At 61.7% G+C, this 18,929-nt stretch overlaps 2 protein-coding genes across 11 annotated transcripts; both read left to right on the top strand.

The window, feature by feature from the left end:
* Positions 1 to 7: 7 nt before the first annotated feature.
* On the top strand, positions 8 to 11,131 carry LOC104012620 (protein eva-1 homolog C). Of its 6 annotated transcripts, none has more exons than XR_015702471.1 (9): positions 8 to 316; positions 797 to 881; positions 5,272 to 5,471; positions 7,842 to 7,965; positions 8,178 to 8,330; positions 8,497 to 8,640; positions 8,801 to 9,034; positions 9,242 to 9,331; positions 10,029 to 10,077. XR_015702471.1 is itself a non-coding variant. In XM_087748192.1 (9 exons), exons 1-9 carry the CDS (start codon positions 8 to 10, stop codon positions 10,412 to 10,414), a joined length of 1,563 nt encoding a protein of 520 aa, XP_087604318.1. In that variant the 3' UTR covers positions 10,415 to 11,130. The 6 variants fall into 6 exon arrangements, 4 of the variants coding, with proteins under 4 accessions (XP_087604318.1, XP_087604319.1, XP_009463277.1 ...); XM_087748192.1 differs by having other exon boundaries at positions 8,801 to 8,872; positions 10,029 to 11,130; XR_015702472.1 differs by lacking the exon at positions 9,242 to 9,331 and having other exon boundaries at positions 10,029 to 10,167.
* CCNB3 (cyclin B3) lies at positions 10,920 to 18,771 on the top strand. 5 transcript variants are annotated; one of them, XM_087748197.1, is made up of 12 exons: positions 10,920 to 11,051; positions 14,792 to 14,910; positions 14,991 to 15,074; positions 15,257 to 15,375; positions 15,911 to 15,992; positions 16,334 to 16,432; positions 16,590 to 16,682; positions 16,949 to 17,086; positions 17,543 to 17,701; positions 17,989 to 18,138; positions 18,334 to 18,464; positions 18,617 to 18,771. In XM_087748197.1, the coding sequence occupies exons 2-12, from the start codon at positions 14,818 to 14,820 to the stop codon at positions 18,687 to 18,689; spliced, it is 1,221 nt and encodes a 406-aa protein (XP_087604323.1). In that variant the 5' UTR covers positions 10,920 to 11,051; positions 14,792 to 14,817; the 3' UTR covers positions 18,690 to 18,771. The 5 variants fall into 5 exon arrangements, with proteins under 5 accessions (XP_087604323.1, XP_087604322.1, XP_009463290.1 ...); XM_087748196.1 differs by lacking the exon at positions 10,920 to 11,051 and adding an exon at positions 13,403 to 14,239; XM_009465015.2 differs by lacking the exon at positions 10,920 to 11,051 and adding an exon at positions 13,421 to 14,239 and having other exon boundaries at positions 17,546 to 17,701.
* The last annotated feature ends 158 nt before the right edge of the window (positions 18,772 to 18,929 follow it).

Raw genomic sequence — 18,929 nt, 5'->3', positions numbered from 1 at the left:
AGGAGCGATGCGGTGTGCGCCGGGACCTCCCAGTCGTGACTCAGCACGGGTCTATCTGGATGTGTTCACGGGTCCCCTTCCAGTCTATCACACCCTCCCAGGCGTTGCTCCGGTGCCTCCGAGCAGTGGGCTGGCGGCCCAGGCGGCCCCAGCACCGCTGCCGTCACCTCCCAGCTGGGAGCGGGGGGGTTTCGCAGAGGACGCATCTCGCCTGCCACTCCTCGTGCTGCTCCGGTCTGGTCTTGCCCCTTCACCAGCCTCCCACCCTCGCGCCCGGACACTGGTGCCCCAGGGCTCGCCACTTTATCTCTTTGAGGTGAACCAAGCTGAGCTTCCCACTGCCTCCCCCCCTCCTGCTGCTGCATCACGACGGGCAGCTGCCAGGAGGGAGGGTACCGCTCCTCTCCTGCCCACCACCCCCGGGGTTCCCCCCCAGGTGGGGTCCTCTGAGCACCCCCCGCTGCAAGGAGTGGGGGCTGAGTGGGGCAAGGGTTCAGGGAAGCTGAGCGGGGCAACCTGGCTGCCTGCCACCAGCTCTTTGCAGCTGGCCAAGCGCTGCCAGGGCACAGACCTTGAGCAAGAGCCATGGCAAAACAGCCAAGGAGGAAAGCTAAGAGGCTGGAGCACGTCGGGGTACAGCGAGGAACCCCAGAGCACCACTGGCAGCAGCCCAGCTGGGGCAGTGCGTGGCGGGGTGATGGGAAGGGATGTCTCCAGGGCTGACCCCCTGCAGGGCCCCGTTCCTGGAATTCGGGCTGTTTCTCAGGAAGGATGACCAGATTGCTTTCCTCCCCAGGATGGGAGGGATCCATCAGATCGTCCTGGCTGCTGTCCCAGCGGAGGCAGTTTCCCAGCACCCACAGGCTTAACTCCTCTCTTGGGTGAGTCCCGTCTCGCACCTTGGGACGCTGTAGCTGGTACTGAGCTTTGCACAAAATGGGGATCCTGATTGCTTGACTTAGCACCCTCCCAGCTCAGCTAAGCTCAGACTTTCCTAAAAATAATCAAACCCAGATAAGAAAGCCTCCACCCCAAGGCAATTAGGCTGGGAAATGATTTCACAGGCTCCTGAAGGAGTCTCCCCAAGGGAGATGTTTCTCCGGGGTACTGCTGCACAGCCCAGAGTGGTGCTTGCACTGGCAGCTGCACAGCAGGGGCTGGGGGGGGGCATTTTTCTTTCTGCCCTATCAGAGCTTTTGGAGAACTTGAAACTTCACCCAATGGGACAGGAAACGCTGTCTGACGTTCTCATAAGCGAGAGGGATGAATTAATGGCATTGCGAGTGCCAAGCAGGGCCACGGCAGCACCCTCAGCACAAGCTCGGCGCCCATCTCGCTTCCCCGACCCAGCTCCCGCTGCGGACCCCTGGGTGATGTGTGCCGGTCCCTGCTGCCACCCCGGCCCCCCCCTTGCTGCCCCTCCCCGAGTGATGCTGAGCCTGCGGGGAGCTGCGCCGGCTCCTGGCACTGCCGGCCGCTGCCTTCTCTGCTGACCTCAGCCCAGGGGCAGGGCGAGCAGCTCCTGCCCGTTGTGTTTCCCTCCAAGCTGCCAGCTGAAGCAGGAGGCAGGGATTTAACTTCTGCGGGACGGGGGGCATGGAGATGGCACGGTGCCCTCCTCGCCAGATGTCAGAGCGCCCAATATCTGGCCCTGTGGAGGCTGTGGGGGCAGAAGGGCAGCAGAAAAGAGGTCCCTGCCTGCGGTGTTTGATGCAGGGAGGGTGTTTGCCTTTTCTGCAGGAACAGCTGCCTTGGGAGGCAGCACAGGCAGCCCTTCCCTTCCTTCTCAAACGGTGAATGACCGGACATTTGCCGAGATGGAGATTACGGCACACATGTAGCCGGATTTCTGCCTCACCGTGTCCGTGAGAAAGCAGGGGGCACGTTGGAAACCTCGCCAAGCCCCATCCCTCTGCTCAGAGGGGAACAGAGGCGGGAGGGAAGGGGCTGCCGGTTTCTCCGCCAGCGATGGTGATGCCAAGACACAGCACCCGCTCACCCGCCATGGAGCGCCTTTGAAAACATGTCCCTCCCTCCCCGTGGGAGGTGTCCCTGCGCTGAGAGTGTCCCAGCTGTCCAGAGCAGCCCCTTGCCCTGGGCAGCAGACAAAGAGCGGGTACACAGGCGCCCGCCCGGCCCTGGCGCTTTGGCAGGGCAGAGAAGCGAGCCATTGTCCCTGCACACTGCCAGCCCCGGCACCAGCCGCTGCCGAGGACCGGACCGGCGGAGGCTGCCTGGTGGGACGCAACAGAGCCGGCAGCGGTTGTGCCATGGCCGGGCTGGTGGGGCCAGCAGCAGCCCTGGTCCTCCTCTGCCTGGCTGTGGGGCTGGAGGCCAGCCCAGAGCTCTCCGGTGAGTCGGGGCGCAGGCAGGGCGATGAGGGATGGCGGGGACCGGGCTGGTGTGAGGGGAGGGTGAAGCGTCAGCCGGGTTCGTGGAGCAGGGACAAGTGAGGCACAAACCAGTGCAGGCCAGAGGGAGTTTGCAAAAAAAACTGTTTTTTTTTATCCCCACAGCAGGGCTGGGATCTAAAAACACCCCGTGCACATCCTGCAGCCCTGGTGTAAGTGAGGGAGCAGCTCCCCCCACTGCTGCTGCGCTCCCTCGGACGGTTTTGAGGCAGAAATGCAAAAAAAACAAATCTTAAGACAGTCCCCAAGCTTTCCTGAGACCCCCCCTAGCCATGATGCTCATGCCCTCGGTGCTGGGCAGTGTGTGGAGCTGAAGGCTCCTGGAGCACCCAGGGCTCCCCAGCAAGCCTTTGCTGCTCTGAGGAGGCGAGGGAAGAGATGGGCTGAAGCTCTACCCAGTCCCTGGCCGGAGCCGGTGGCTGCAGTCCCTAGCCAGAGCCACCCATGAATAGGGGGGCTGCAGGGTGCACTGCCACAAGGCACAGCAAGGGCCAGATCCTCTCCCCGGGGGCAACGTCGGTGAGCCTTATAGATGTAGCTGAGGCAGAAATTTGGGATCCCTTGTGTCCCAGTGCTTGGGACAGTCAGGATGGGTGCAGGCAGGCTGGGTGCCCGGGGGCTGCCGTTCCTCTGAGGGATCTTCCAGAAACAGCCACGCACACCTTCCACTCCGCTCTGCTGGGCCCAGGCGGTTGCGAGAGCCCGGCACGATGCCACCGAGCGCAGCAGGGCGGGCTGCGGCAGAGAGGATGTGATTTCATCTGGGCAAAGCTAACTGCACGACCGCACCATCACGGACTGAGTCAGCAGCACCGCAGGCGACCAGAATCACTCGCAAAATCTGCCTGCAGCCTCCTTGCCATGGTTTCACCCCCCCCAAAAAACCCATCTTCACGATTGCTCACTGCCCCAAAATGGTGTGATGGAGAAACCTCTGTCCCAGTGGCACTGTTTGAGCCTTGGTTTTAAAATACAAACCACGGGTACTGCCAGCAGGCACGGCAGCAGAGGAGGGTGCCTGCTGCAAGGCAGGCTGGATTTGGGGAAACTTGTTTCTCCCCCTCTGCAGCCTCCGCGAGAGCCTGGCTGCTGCTGTAGGCGTGGAGCTGCTGCAGGGGATGCAGAGGAAGGAGATGGGGACCGGCAGCCCAGGCAGGGTCCCCTGCCCCTCGTGGCCCCCAGTGTCTGGTGATATGGGGCAACCGGTGGAGAGGGGCAGGATGGGGCTTGTCCTGCCCCCCTCTTCGTGGGCACTGCACCCCAAGGGGCTGATCTAACTCTGTGTCCTCCAAGGAGCATCTCACTGGAGCTTTGACCCGGCTAAAACAGCTTGTCTGTTCCCATCCACCCTCCTCCACCTCTCCTTTCCTCTCTCCTCCAGCACGCAGAGGAGCGAGCAAGGGCTCACTTGCACAAGGCTGGTGGCCCTCCCACTTGCTCATCCCAGGCTTGCAAGGAGAAATGCCAGTAGCTGCCCGTGTCCAGGGGAAAGATTAACTCTGAGCGGGGTCAGCTCCCAGCTGTGTCCACTGATGTCTCCCACAGAGGGATGCTGGCCACAGATGCCAAAGGGTTAGCAGCAGCAGGGAAGGTGAAAGGGGCCCTTTGTGCAGCTGAGCCTGGTACCCGTTTACAGAGGGACAGAGGGAGAAGCGTGGGGCTGGAGCCAGCGCTCCCACCTTCTTACATTGGCTTGGGGGAGTTCGACACGCTGTGGGCTGGGGGACAGGGTGCATGTCCTGCCCTGGACCCCAGCACCGGGCTGGGGCTGGGGTGTGAGTCCCTCCAAGGACCCCACAGCTGGCAGTTGGGGTCTGACCCACCCAGCAGCCCAGGGTCCTGCCTGGCAGGTACCAGGTTGCCCTGTCGCCTCCTCCCAGCCTCAAAATGATGCTTCCCCTTTGCTTTTGTTTTGTTCAAAGGCCTGATGCAAACTGCTCTGTCCAGGGCCATACACATCATTTTTTGTCAGCTTTTCCTGCTTCCTCAGCCTCCTCCAGCAACCAGTGCCTGCTCAGAGCACCTCTGGCAGCTTGCAGAGCTTTTACTAAAACAGCTTCCTCACTCACCCAGCACAGCTGATACCGGGCAGGGTGTTAAACCCTCTTAAAGGCTGAGCAGGACAGCCCCACCTTACTGTTCCTTGCAGGGAAAACAACAGGGTAAGCGGTCTGGGACACAAACTAGGGAGGATTAAAAGAGAGATATACCCCGTGCCGGAAACTGAGGGAGAGAAGGGCCAGTGCATGTCGGAAAGGCTGTGGGCTGGGAATGGCTTGCACTGATGCGCTGGGCTTCTCCAGCAGAGACCCAGGGTCAGCTGGGCTCAGATGATGACTTGGTGGCTCACGCCCATCCATACCGATGCAGCCAACTGTGGGAGCTCGCAGCAGCCGCTGGACCCTTCTCTCCTCCAGCTCATGGCTCGGCATCATGTGGCAGAAAGCATCATCCTCTCCCTGACTCCAGTGATCATCTCTGGGTGATCATCTCTGGCTCATCCTTGCTCTATCCTCCCCATGTCTCCATAACAAGCCTGACTTTCTCTAAACCCTTGAGTACTCCTCATGGGATTCTTCCATCCATTTTTTCTGACCTGTCATTCTGCCTCCAGCTTTTGCTTCCCTTTGCTAACCAGCTCAGCTACTCCATGCTGCTTTCCAGCCTCTTGGCTGCAATGCTGGATATAAGATTTGCTGCAAACCCACCTTCTCTGCCACAGCCCCACTCTGGTCCTGTTTGCCCCATAAATGCCCCAGCCCAGGACGTCCTCACTGCCACCGTCAGGAGCCCAAGCACCGCCACTGCCGTGGTCCTGGTGTCTCCTCCAGCCAATGCCGCCCATGTTCTCCCCTTCCAGGGTACCTGCGCAAGGTGCTGAGGAACCACACCGCCCACACCTGTGACGGGGAGCAGCTCCTCATCGTCTGCCCTCGCAAGACCACCATCAGTATCCTCGGCGCTTTCTACGGACGTCGCGTACCCAGCCCCAACCTCTGCCCCAGCCCTGGCAATGCCTCCCAGGAGAGCACTGAGTGTACGTCCACCACCGCCCACCTGGTAAGGGTGAGGGGTCCCAAGGGACTGGGCTGCACACCCCTCCTTCCCCAGGTCACTGGGCTGCCTGCTTGGGCTGGGTGGCTGCAGGCAGCACAGCCTCCCCGTGCCCTGAGGGAGGCTGCTGCCATCGGCATCAGGATTCACCTTTGGGATCCTTTTCCTTTTTGGGTGGGTTAAGGGTGGACAAGACCTTCTGCGGTGGGTCCCAGGGTGGGGCAGCCCTGCCAGAGGAGCCTGGCAGGAGGCACTGCTGCATCCTGAGCTGGCTTTTGGAGTAATCCTGCAGGACACAGCATGCTCGGAGAAAGCCCTGGCAGCTGGGGCTGGGTCCCGGGAGAGGGGTGGTGCAGCAGCCGGGGTGCCAGGCTCGGGAAGCGGGAGAGGGGCCCATGAGGGATGCTGCACTCAGCCCTGCAGGTGTATCCCCTGCGGTTAGCACAGAGCTCGGCTCTTCCCCAGCCAGAAGAAGCACCCGTCCGTGCTGGCAGCTCCCAAGAAGTGGATTAATGAAGCAAGCCCAAAGTAGGGTCTGTTGATTGCAGTAGCCAGCACAGGCAGAGGGGAGGAAGGCAGGGGCTGGCAGAAGGGAAGGGACCTCTCCGAAGCTGATGGCTGGCTGGAGGAAGCACTCGCCAGGCTGCTCCAAAAGCTCCACGGCCTGCTCCGTGCTCAATTCCTTTTTGTGTTTGGGGGAAACCCCTGTGCCTGGTGAGGACATCAGCCCTCCACCAGCCCCACACATGAGACACCATGAGCAGCTTGAGGAATGGGGCAGAGAGGAGCTGGGAGGGATGTCGTCCCTTGGCGTCCTGCAGCTTCACCCTGGCTTCTGGCTCTCCACGCCAGCATGACTGGCCTCAGCATCCATGGCCTTGGAATGCCTTCAACCAGGTGGGCCGTTGCAGCTGGCAGCAGCCCGGTCCAGGCATCATAGCAGGCACCTGGGAGGGAGCAAGGAGACCAATAACGCTCATTCTGCAAAGCCTCGAGCGCGTGTCCTTTGCCAGCCAAACTCCTCCAGTTCTCAGCTACTTCAGCCTTGGCTGAACACGGGATGGAGCCCCATCTCCTGGGGGCTGCACTTGCCCATGACCCCCTCCTCCCACAGGAGCACCTGGGGCTGGAGCTGGCCTTGTAGTCACAGGAGCCTGGTCGCTGCCTTTTCCAGGGCCCTGCTCAGCCGGACAATGCTCTTCGGCCCCAGCTGCAAGTCCCTGGTCCGGCTACTCAGCTCTTCCCATGGCCGGGGAGAGGCTGCACCCGCCGGCTGCGGGAGAGTGGGTGAAATGGGCAAGGCGCCGCGCCAGGCACAGCACGCCTGAACCATAGCCGCTTCTCCCTCCCGGTCACAGGGCTCTGACAAACCCAGGGCAGCCGGATGCCTGGTGGGGGCCAGCAGGAGGGTCCCTCCATGGGGACAGGGTTTCATGTGCTACTTTTCTATTCCTGTTCCAGCTCCTTGCTAGGGCTGGGGCAAAACCGCAGCAAACCCGGCTGCGTGCAGCTGCCTGTGGGGAGGGGAACATGGAGCCGGAGAAGAGGAACAAGAGCTGAGGGGCCGGTTCCCTGCTCTGGGAGCTCGTGAGGCTCTGCGGCCCGGTCCTGCTCCAGCCGCAGATCCCCTCCCGGCATCCCGCATGTCCCAGGAGCTCTCCAAGCACCGAGTTGGACCGTGCTGGCATGGAGGAGAAGGGACGTCTGGAGGCTGCTGCTGAGGCTCAGCTCTGTTTAGGCAAAACCTGGGGAGAGAGATTAATTGCCCGAGCCCAGGCTGCCCGGGAGATCCCTGCCAGAGCCGCGGGCCGCCGTGGGCAGGCAGGGACAGCGGGCAGCGGCAGAGGCCACCCCGGTGCCCAGCGGGGACGCTGCCCGAGCAGCCCGGCGGTGCGAACCCGCGTCCCCATCTTGCGGCCGCGCCCCTGCATTGCACGGAGCGCCGTGCCCGGGCGCGCGGGCGGGACGTGCGGGTGTTGCAGGGAGCCGTGTCAGCGTGCACGCCTGCACGGGTGTTGCACGGAGCCGTGTCAGCGTGCACGCCCATGGGTGTTGCACAGGGCTGCATTAGCGTGCACGCCTGCACGGGTGTTGCACATGCATGGCATGCTGCGGTGCTGGCGTGCGTGCTGACACAGGTACTGGCAGACGTGTGCCGGCACCCAGCTCTGTATAGGTGCAGGGGAGGAACTGATTCAGGAACCACCACAAGAAGCAGGGTGACTGCGGTGGCAGGGGGCTGTGAGCAGCCATAGGACACCTCTGCGGGGTGAGAGGCCATTTCCCTGAGCCTGGTGATGGCACGGAGGGAGAGGAGGCGAGAACAGCCTCAGGACTCCTCACCCATCTTCACGACTGTCCCGCTTTGCTCTCCAGAAGCTGCTGGCTGAGTGCCAGGACCAGCAGTGGTGCCAGTTCTCCGTGCACAGCCAAGTCTTTGGGCCAGACCCATGCCCTGGGACACACAAGTACCTCATCGCTTCCTACAAGTGCCGGCCAGGTGAGGTGGAGAGGGGCCTGGGCAACGCCGTGTGGGCTCTTCCCTGGCCTCGGCTGCTCGGAAAGGGGCAGAGAGGGGAGCTGAGCTGCTCCTGTATCTTGCAGCTCTCCTCCAGCCCTGCCCTTGGCAGCTCTCAGACCCTTGGCTGGGCTAAGGGGGGAAGGGGCTGCAGGTGATTCTGCATTGGGACGCTCGGCGGTGTCACTCCCCAGGGAACCATCGGGTCAAAACCGTGTGCGAGAACGACAAGCTGAGGCTGCAGTGCCGACCAAAATCCATCCTGGCCATTTATTCTGCAAATTACGGACGATTCCTGCGGGGCAAACCGGAGTGTGATGCCCTGAACACTGGGGGACCCCATATAGGTACACCGGAACAGTTCGAGCCAGAAATGGGGCCAGGAGCCATGCAGAGAGCGTGGCACAAGTATGCCATTGGGCAGCACCTGTGCCCCTTGGCCCCAGCTGGCCGGTGCCCAGTGAGCAGGGACAGGCAGGTCTGCCTGCGGGTCCATGCCCCATGTCTTTGCAGAGTGCTTGGCTCCGGACGCTCTGCGGAGGGTCTCCAAGAAGTGCCACCGCAAGGGGAACTGCACCATAGCTGCTGACCGGGCCACCTTCGGCGACCCATGCCTCCCTGGCACGAAGAAACAGCTGCGAGTCTCCTACACCTGCGGTGAGAGCCACCTGTGGGGCTGGGGGCATGGGGGCCACTGGCTGAGCCCCTCCTGTGCCCACCCAGTGCCATGCAGGCAGGGGCACGGGGCTCCCTGGGGAGACAGGGGGCTGCTAGGGGTGAGCAGGGTGGTGATGCTCAGTGTGTGCTCTCCTTGCAGTGCCCAGGCAGCTGCTGGAGGAGGTGGGCCCTGACACCTCGGACCCCTTCCTGCTCTCAGACTACATGCATGGTAACGTGGGGGGGAGACTACACCAAAACTGGTGCGGCACCGTGTCTGCGCCCGGGTGAACTACCCCTTCCATGGCCTGTCTCCATCTGTGGTACCCACCGCTGGCACGAGCCCTGCAGCTCCATCCCAGCATCGCTGTCCCGTGGCTGAAGCCACCCATCGGTCAGTGCCCATGTCTGAGGGGCTGGAGATATGTTGTCTGCAGGGGAGAGGAGGACCCACAGGGGAGCATCCCCGTGGGCAGAGGAGCACTTGTGCAGGAAGGAAGGAGTGTGGCATGGGGAAGGAGGCAGGCAGGGGCAGGCAGCTGGGCAGCGGGGCACTGTGGAGCACCTCATGTCTCAGCCCGCGTCCCCTTGTTCGCTGCAGGTGGATGGTACAAAGGGCCCAGGTTCTCCAGGCTCCGGGAAGACCGGATGATTTTTACTAGCTCTCTGGCAGCTTTTGCCCACCTTTGGGGTACGTGCCCTCCCCGGCTCTCACGCAGCACCCGGGGGAGCGGGACAGGCTTGGGAGGGTGACTCAGGTCCCGTGATGGCCCTCGCTCAGCCCAGGGCTCGGCTCAGAGGCAGCCGGACCCCAGACCCCTCCAGCAGTGTCGGCAGGCACGCGAGGGAGGAGGGCACCAAGCGCCCACGCTAGTTTGGGGGGCCATGGGGAGCGGGAGCTTGGAGGTTGAACGAGCCCCGAGGTCCCGCAGCACTGGCAGTCGCAGTGGTGCTGCAGTCCTGCCTGCGGACCTTCCTTCTCCAACGGGCTGAATTACCCGCTGGGTCTCCTTCCTTCCCGCCCTGTCTGCAGGGGCACTGACGGAGGGCACCTCTGCGGGCAAAAATTTCCCTTGCCAGGGGAAATTACTCATTTAAATCCCTGGCAAGATGAATCCTCCCACCATGCTGCCTACCCTGCATCCCAGTGGGGGTTTTCTATGGGGAAAGGGGCATTTCACGACACTGGTGGGTGCTGATGAAGCTCTGGGTGATGCTGCCATGATCACTGGGGCAGGGTCTGTCCTGCCCCTGCAGCCTGGGTGCTGAGGGCATCCCTGCTCCCCTCCTCTTCCTCCCATGTGCCTGGCAGAGGGGGTTTTCTGGTACCCCACAGGTTGCGGAGGCAGTTTGTACCCTGGTGTCTCTCTTTGCTCTTCGCCCCCCAGGTGTCCCAGAGAAAGTTGGCCTTTACTTTCTTTGCGGGGTCTCGGGAGGCCTCATGCTCCTGCTGTGCATCATCAGCCCCAAAAGGACCTTCCTCCAGGAGATGGGGAAGGCTCTCAAAGACCCGGAGCTGGGGAGCAGCTCAGAGCTGAGCAGGACCAAGCTGCGGGATGAGCAGGACGAAGACCTTCCTGACGACAGCTCCTCGGACTCCTCCTTCCGCCGCCTCACCCGCACCTACCGGGCCACCGACAGCATCTTCAGCCCTGAACTGACGGCGGCCATGGAGGGAGCAGTGGAGCACCAGGGCCGCGGCGGGGAGGAGATCTGGATGCCCAAGGAGTCGAGCCCATATGCCATCCACAAGATCAAATCGGCCACCAAATAAGAACTAGAATAAAATGGCCAGAGAGCAGTGGGTGGTGGAGGCTAAGTGGGATCCGACACAGCAGAGACACAAGAGTTTGGGCTCCTCGGGGTGAGTGGGCATCCTGAGTGGCAGCAGGGCCATGGCAGCCCCAGCGTGGCTGGCAACCCACTGCTCCACCAGCCTGGAAACCTCTAACCTGGGGGCAAGATGCGGTCCTTGCGTGTGATGCGGGGCTGTGGGATGGCTCATGGGGCTGCTGGCTCCTTTGCCGCAAACGCACCGCTAACCCTAAGCTAACCTCCCCATTCTTGGCTCGCATCGGCTGGCTCTATAGTACTTAACCCTGCTCAGCCACGCCAAGCCCACCCTGAGCCTTTCCAGGCTGTTTGCTCCTGTTTCTTCTTGGGTGCTGGCTTCTACCCCTGGTGCCGTGAACACCCCCCAGCACTCAGGCAGCGTGCCGCCGGCAGAGACCCAGAAATGGCCAGGATGCAGGGAGGATGCAGGTGGAGCGGGTGGGAGAGCGCCACGAACATCACCCAGCACAGCCCTACCATGCCACGTGCCTTGCAGCCCCGGTATCCCCAGGGGAGCTGCACCCCGGGGCTGGGGCAGCCAGCAGCTTGGCACGGCGCTGGCTCTCACCTCCCTGCAGGTATTTGGGAGCTCTGTCACCCTGCGTTAATCTGTGCTTTCCTTCATGTTGCTGGGGCTTTTTCCAGTAAATAAATGCAACAGCTCGTAGACACAATGTCCCTCCCTGACCTCTGCCATTAACAGTGAAAAGGGAGGAAAAAGGAAGCAGCAAAGCTCAGCCCTCCCTGTGCAGATCAGCTCCCTGCCTCCCGCTGGGGTTTCTGGCCCTGGGCCATGGGGAGCAACAAGTTGGGCCTGTTTTAGCATGGGAAAGGATAAGGTTTTAGCCTGGGGAAGGGAAATGGGGGAAAAGCAGTCCCCATGGATCCCATGAACGATGCTTCCCTGCCCTTGCTGCTTCTCTTGAGCCTGAGGCTCTCTGTCTGGTAAGCAAACCTGGAGCGAACGTCCCCAGATGCCAAGCAGAGGGGCTTCTCGGCAGCCCCACGGTGCCAGGGAGCCGGGCTGGGTCTGGGGGCTGCTCCAGCTCCAAATGGCAGTGCGGGCTCTGTAGTGCCGTGGGAAGGGGCTGGATGGAAGCAGTGACCCAGCTCTTCTCACAATAGGGACACTCCGGGCACCGATGCTCTTGAGCTAGCATGTAGCGGGGTCTATTTTTCCATCTGCCACTGCACGTGCCTGGGCTGGGTGCAGCAAGAGAGGGCTATGGGGGACATCAGTGCGCCCCTTAACCCAGCGGTTGGCATTGGTGGTCTGCGGGGGGCCGGGGAGGCACTGCCCCCATCTCTGCGGCCAGAGCCACGCTCTGCTTGGCAGTGGATGCTCTCCCGGTGCGGAGCCGAGTGCCATGGCAATGCAGCAGCCTTGCGATCCTGCTCCAACAAGGCGGGGCAAGGACTGGCATCCTGCCTGATTTGGGAGTTTGCTGAGGGATGCCAGAGCCCAGGGAGAGTTTGGGGGGCTCTCACCTCAAACCCCAGCATCTTTAGATGATGGGCAGGACTGAGACCACAGACTTGCCTCCATGCTTGGACAGCTGGCACAGCTCCTGCTGCAGACCCACAGCGTTCACCTTGCAGGGTCCACTTCTTGCTCCCCCCATCTTTCCTCCAGTACCCCCCGACAGATGGGTGAGATTTTGGCATGTGTGGTGTGAACCACAGCCCCTGCGGTGGGGCCGGGCTTCCCGAGAGCCTCCTGAGGCGCGCCAGCGCGGCAGCACCATGGGGACTGGAAAAGCCGGCTTCCCCCTGCCAAGCCTGGGCAGGACGGGCAGATGTGAACCTGTCCCAAAGCAGGCAGCCCGCCCAAGCCCCCGCAGAGCCACAGGCAGGCTTGGATGAGGGTTTTTGGCTGGGGATCTTACCCCACAGGCTGATGCACCATGTTTCCATCAGCAGTGGGATGCGTCCCAGCTCTGCCTGGCAAGTATGCACCCGACTCATATTTTTGGCTGGAGTGTGCACTGTCCCAATATGCTTAAGGAGAGGCAGACACCTGGATCCCACAAGGATCCCAGACCGACAGCAAGTGAACCTCAGGGAGCTCCCAGGCCAGGGACGGCAGCGGCAGCACCAGGGGAGCTGGGGACGTCAACCCCTCCCTCTTTGTGATCTCGGCAGGGGATGAGAAGTGGATGGGACCCTCTGAGAGCAACCGAGCTGGTGGAAGAGCCCAAGATGGACCCTCCTGGGTCCCCCGAGCCCAGCAGGCAGGAACAGAGGGCAGGGGAGGAGGAAAGAGGGACGACCCTTTCCCCTAGGCATGCTGCAAGGGTTTTTTGGGGCTTTGTCCCTGGCCAGCATGTTAAACAGCCCCTACTCGTGCCCCATTTGAGGCTGTGTCTGCAGCAGTGGGTTGTAGCCCTCAGAGCTCGACCAACAGGGATGAACTGGTGGCTGCTGGTGCCATCCCTGCCTGGGCAGGCGTGACAGATGCACTCGACCCCTTAACCAAACTCGCGGTAGTTTGGTTCAGGCTCCAAAGAAGGTAAAGGCCTAAGCTGTAACCAGGCCAAGAACTTCGCTAGTTCCAATCCGTTCTCTGAAAACCCCCAAAGGAGCAGAGTGACACAGTGAGCATCCATGCGTATGAGCTTGGAACACCGATCATGCGATTAACACACGAAAAGCAGGTGGCTTTTCCAAGAATCATTTACAAAGGAACAAAGAAAGTTGTGGGTACAAGGAGCCTCATGCATACCTTTCCCATCGCATGTCATTTGACTGCAAGCCAACCACTTTATTCCATAAATACGACAGCCTGAGCAAGCCGCCTTTGAGCTCTCCCAGCCAGGCAGCCTGGCGGTGATCTCCCCGTGAGCTGGGACGCCCTCAGCGTCGCTCCTCGAGGCAGGGAGACCTCTCACCAGCGGCAGGTCTTCGGCAAGCGACTGATATCACGCATAACCTTGTAGTATGGTAACTCCGGCTTGTGCCTGGGTACCTTTGACTCCGCCTTGGTGGTTTCGAATCATTGTTCAAATGACTGTGCAGTAGAGTAACGGAGCGAACCTTGCCATCAAACTTGGTTAAATCGCGCTTTTAGGACGTCACACTGAAACCGCTTTTGCTGATCCTTTTGACACCATTCTCTAAGCGAGCTACATCACCCACTGGCGAGAGCGGGCACGGGAGCTGCACGGCCAGCCCGGGGCACGCCCTGCCCCCCCGACCAGAGACCCCCAGCCCGCTGAGGAAGGGCAGCCCCGGGAGGCAAAAGGGGTGACCACAGCCCCGGCTGAGGGCAGAGGAAGCGGGCCGCAGGCTGGGGCCCAGGCCCCTGCGGGGGGCGCTAGGCCGGGAGGCCTGTGGAGGGCCTCCACCCCCCCATGAAGGGCGGGAGAGCCGAGGCCGCTCCCCCGGAGCTCCGGGTCCTGCGGGTCCCACCAGGGCACCGGCACCACGCCGAGCCCGCCGGCCGCCATGTACGCGACACCGGACCCACCAGCCCCCGCGAGACGGATTTAAACGGCAACCCGTCCCACCAATCACCGCCCGCCTCGACCTGCCGGCCTGCCGGCTCGCCCCGCCCCCGCCGCAAGTCCGCCCTCCCATTGGCCCCCGGCGCTGAATTTTAAACCCTGCCGCCCTGCCCCTTAGCAACCGCATCCCCACCCGCTCGCCGATTGGCCGCCGCCTGGCACCGCCCCGCGCTCTGATTGGGCGATGCTCGGCCAGTGCTGGCCGGCCGCTACCGAACTGCTACTTTCAAAAGAGCCGGGGCCGGCCGCGGGCGGCGGCGCAGGTGAGCGGGGGCCTGGGGGCTCTGGGGCCTGCGGGCTCTGGGGCCTGCTACTCGGGGGGCGGCTGCTGAATGAGGGCCCCTGGAGGCTTAGCCCTGCCTTCCCTCCACCATGGGCTCGGTATCCCCCCCCGGCCCGTTCCGCAGTGCCCCGGGGGAGGGCAGGGGTGGGAGCTACCCCCGAACCTGCTTCCCCACCTGGTGCTGAGGCAGGGGGTAAGGGAGCGGGAGCCCTTACGCCCTTTTCCGGGATGCAGGGAGCTGGGAACTGCCCCTCCCTCCGCTCCCAGCAGGGTGCTTTTGGGGGGGTCGTGGGGCTCCATGTCCCCCCCTCCCTGGGAGGAGCACACCAGCTCTTCCCTGCACCCCTAGCCAGACCTGCACCCTCCCTGGGGTTGCCTCAAGGCACCATCTGACTGCGCAGGGAGTGGGTTGGGTCTGTCCCTGCTGCACTACCCCCCCAGGAGGGAAAAGTGCCCTACGGCTCTGCCCCTAGCCCTTGAGGGTGTCCCTGAAGCAGGCAGCTGCCCACATCAAGCCCTGCTCTGCTCCCAGCTTGCTCGTAGAGGCTGAGGGAGAGGATGCCGTTGCCACGCAATGCCAAGATGCTGAGCACCAAGCAGCCCCGAGCAGGCAAGGTGGGTCCTGCTGTGGAGAATGCCAACCCTGAGAAGGTGAGTCCTGAGCTGGGCCCCTTCCCTGGGGAGCTCCTGTGGGGCAGCTGGCCCCCATCTTCTAACAGCCTCTATTGCAGGAGGAGAGCTGTCAGGCCAAGAGGTCTCCATCCTCACCCCAGGGCGGGCCCAAGAAGAGGTCGGCATTCGGGGATATCACTAATGTGAGTGCTTCTGTGGGGGTGGGGGCTTTGGTGCCTCCTGTGAGTCCCCCGTGAGGGTGGGGCTGGGTGTCACCTGTGTGAGGGGTGTCCTGTGCCCCATCAGCAGGAGGAGAGGTCTCCCTGCAGGGCACACCTCGCTTCCCTCTGTGCACCTCTGCATACCCTCGTTCTCACCCAAACAGGCTCACAAGAACCAGGTGGTGGCAGGGAAGAAGGAGGCTGTGAAAGTGGCACCACACAAGGCACAGAGGACCCATGCTGCCCTGGGGGTGGCCAAGAACAATGAGATCAACCTGAAAAAGTGAGTAGCCAGGGGAGATGGGGACAGGGACAGGGACCAGGACAGGGGGGACACTGCAGGGCCAGCACCTGCAAACCTGTCCCATGGGGAAGAACAAGCAGTGGTGGGGGCTTCCTTTGGGCGATAGAGACTGAGTCAGATGGGGAGGGCAGACAGTAGATAAATGGCCTCAAGTTGCACCAGGGGAGGTTCAGATTGGATATTAGGAAAAATTTCTTCACCGAAAGGGTTATCAAGCATTGGAACAGGCTGCCCAGGGAAGTTGTTGAGTCATTATCCCTGGAGGTATTTCAAAGACAGGTAGATGTGGTGCTTAGGGACATGGTTTAGTGGTGGACTTGACAGTGTGAGGTTTACGGTTGGACTTGGTGATATCAAGGGTCTTTTCCAACCTAAATGATTCTAAGAGTCTCTATGGGGATATTTTAGGGGTGGTTTAGCCCCTTCCTGAAGCAGCAAGGGGCTCTGGAGGCCCCATTTCAGCCAGGAGATGTGGCCTCCTCCCAGCAATGATTTATGCTCTTGTCCTGTCCAGGTCAATGAAGAAAACTCCCCCGACAGAAGCTCCTGCAGAGCCCAAGAAGGATCCTGTGCCAGAGGAGCCGGTGCCTGCGCAGGTACTGAAGCCCTCCAAGGAGAGGGCAGGGACCCTGGGCTGCAGCGTGGCCCCCAGTCTCATCCTGATGGTGCTGGTCTGTGGCTGCCGCTGGTGATACCGGGCCACCAGGCAGTGCTTTGGACCTCAGAGATACTTGGGCCAGTGTGATGGGAAGCTGGAGAGGGGGGTAAACCCCCTCATCTTCTTCCTTCTTATCTCCCATGGGAAAGAGTGGGGTGGGGGCTGCAGGGTGATGGGGGTGGATGGGGAAGGGGGTGCAGCAGCCTTGCCCTGAAGGGGTGACTGGCACCCACAGAGCTTGGGGCCTCCCCCTTACTGCTGCCTCCTCCATCCCACCAGGTACCAGCTGTGGAGGACATAGACAAGGAGCAGTTGGATGACCCCTACGCCAATGCACAGTATGCCAAGGAGATCTTTGAATACATGCGGGGAAGAGAGGTGGGTGATGCCTGGCCAAGGGGCCAGCAGCCCTGTCCAGGGAAGGGATGACTGTGCGGGCAGGGCCACTTGCTGCCCAGAGGCTCTGAGCACCACGAGGGGGCTCGTTTGAGAGTGGTGGTGTCTGGCAAGTCCCTGACAGTTGGTACCTTGGCAGGAGAAATTCATGCTCCCTGACTACATGGAAAAGCAGCCAGACATCAGTGGGGACATGCGTGCCATCCTGGTGGACTGGATGGTGGAGGTGCAGGTATGTGGGCATGGGGAGGGGTCATGGCCTTCTCCAGAGCAGTCCCCACCCTGCCTTTGGCATGTGTGACCTCAGTATGCTGGCAGAGGCTCCTGCAAGTGTCCCTAGCGCAAAGCTGCTCTACCCCCTCCCCAGACTGGGGATGAGCCTGCATCCCTCCCTCCGAGCCTGGCCCTGTGGACAGCTCTGGCCCCTGTGAGGGAACCTGGGGAGGCCAGGTGGGCCTAGCTTCTGCCTGACACCCCCTCCTGCCCACATTCTTGCAGGAGAACTTTGAGCTGAACCACGAGACGCTGTACCTGGCTGTGAAGCTGGTGGACCACTACCTGGTGGAGGTGGTGAGCATGAGGGACAAGCTGCAGCTCATCGGCTCCACTGCCATCCTCATCGCCTCCAAATTTGAGGTGACTCCTTGTGTGCTGTCTTGGGGTGCCGGGGCAGAGGAGGCTGTGCCTCTGTGGTCCCCATGGGTTATTGGAGAAGGCCAGGTCCCCATGGTGCCAGGCCACTGCCCTGAGAGCTGCTGGGGCAGCATGTCTGTCCTGTTACCCCTTCTATCCCAAGGGCTGCAAATGCAGTCCCAGTGGGCTGGATCCCATCTCCTGGTGTCAGTGGAGACCTGGCTCCTCTCTGCTCTGCAGAGACCATCAGGACACCTGAGTTCACCTCATGCAAGCAAGGCTTGGAGTTAGGGCCAAGGGCTGGGGGAGTATAGACAACACACAAGCCCCTCTGGATGTTGTAACAGTCCTTTCAGGGTCTGGCAGGGCATGAGCCCTTACAGGCCCTGCAAACTGGTAGGATTTCCTGAGTGTTGCCAGGATGAGCTCCCGTTAGGGTACTGAGCAGTTGTGCCCCAGCAGGAGCGCTGCCCACCGTGCGTGGATGACTTCCTCTACATCTGTGACGATGCCTACAAGCGGGAAGAGCTCATTGCTATGGAGATGAGCATCCTCAGCACCCTCAAGTTCGACATCAACATCCCCATCCCCTACCGGTTCCTGCGACGCTTTGCCAAGGTGGGCGCAGCAGGAGGGCGGGCTGGTGTCAGGGTGCCTCCAGGCACCCTTTGTGTTGGCTCCCTGGGGTGGCAATGTGCATGCCCTGAGCTCCCAGCTGGTAGCAAGGAGGGTTTGGCCAGGCCCCCCCAACACGGTTGAGGGGTGAGGATGCTGGTCTGTGGCAGGCTGGGGGTGTGGGGTCTGTGTCCTGTGCCCCAGGGGCAGCACTCTAGATCCCAAAAAGGCCGAGGCAGGGATCAGTGTTCCTCAAAAGACTGAGCCTCTCCCTGCCTGCCCGACTGTAGTGCGCCCGTGCCACCATGGAGACGCTGACGCTGGCCCGCTTCCTCTGCGAGATGACCCTGCAGGAGTATGATTATGCCCGGGAGAGCCCCTCCAAGCTGGCTGCCAGCTGCCTGCTGCTGGCACTCACCATGAAGAACCTTGGTGGCTGGGTAAGCGCCTGCCCAACCTGCTGTCCCCCCCCCCCCGAGGCATCATGGGAGGCACCGTGGGCATGCAGGAGTGAATGGACTGGCCTGCGGGGATGATGCTCTGGGGCTATGCTCAGATTTGGGGGGCTGGAGAGGGAAGATGGTGACTGTACTGTTGCTGAGAGGACCCAGCTTAGCCCCGCTGTCCCTTTGCAGACCCCCACGCTGGAGTACTACAGCGGGTACCGCTCCCAGGACCTGCATCCGCTGGTGAAGAGGCTGAATTTCCTGCTCACGTACCAGCCCCACGACAAGCTGAAGGCTGTGCGCACCAAGTACTCACACAGGTGAGCATCCCAGGGCTCTGCCTCGTGCCTGCCCCCTCTGTGGAGGGTGGCGCCTCCAGCACGCACCCTTGGGTGCTGCAGAGAGCTGGGGAGCCCTGCTGTGGATGGGTGTTGGCTGTGGGTGAGCTCTAAGCCAACATGGTTCCTTCCAGGGTCTTCTTTGAGGTTGCCAAAGTCACCCCTATGGACATGCTCAAGCTGGAGGAGATACTGAAGAGCTGCTAGCCCTGTCTCTGTAAATAGCCTGTAAATAGCTGGGTGCTCCCTGGCAGGGGAGCACTGTGTACATAAATAATAGCAATTTTTACTGAAGGGGAGGGAGGGGGGGAAAAAAGTAATTTGAAGCTGTCAATAAAATATGATGTTTGTCTTACGTGGTGGTGGCTGCTGGAATAGGAGTAGGGGATGGTGGTGGAGATTATGCTGAGCCCCTGAGCTGTGCTTCCACTTGCTGTGTTGGGGTGG

The sequence above is a fragment of the Nipponia nippon genome, unplaced genomic scaffold, assembly GCF_047370975.1.
Source record: "Nipponia nippon isolate SJK-2023a ecotype South Korea unplaced genomic scaffold, ASM4737097v1 scaffold_12, whole genome shotgun sequence".
Classification (NCBI taxonomy): Eukaryota; Metazoa; Chordata; class Aves; order Pelecaniformes; family Threskiornithidae; genus Nipponia; species Nipponia nippon.
Note: the sequence above shows the minus strand (reverse complement) of the source record. Positions and strands in the feature narration are given on the sequence as shown.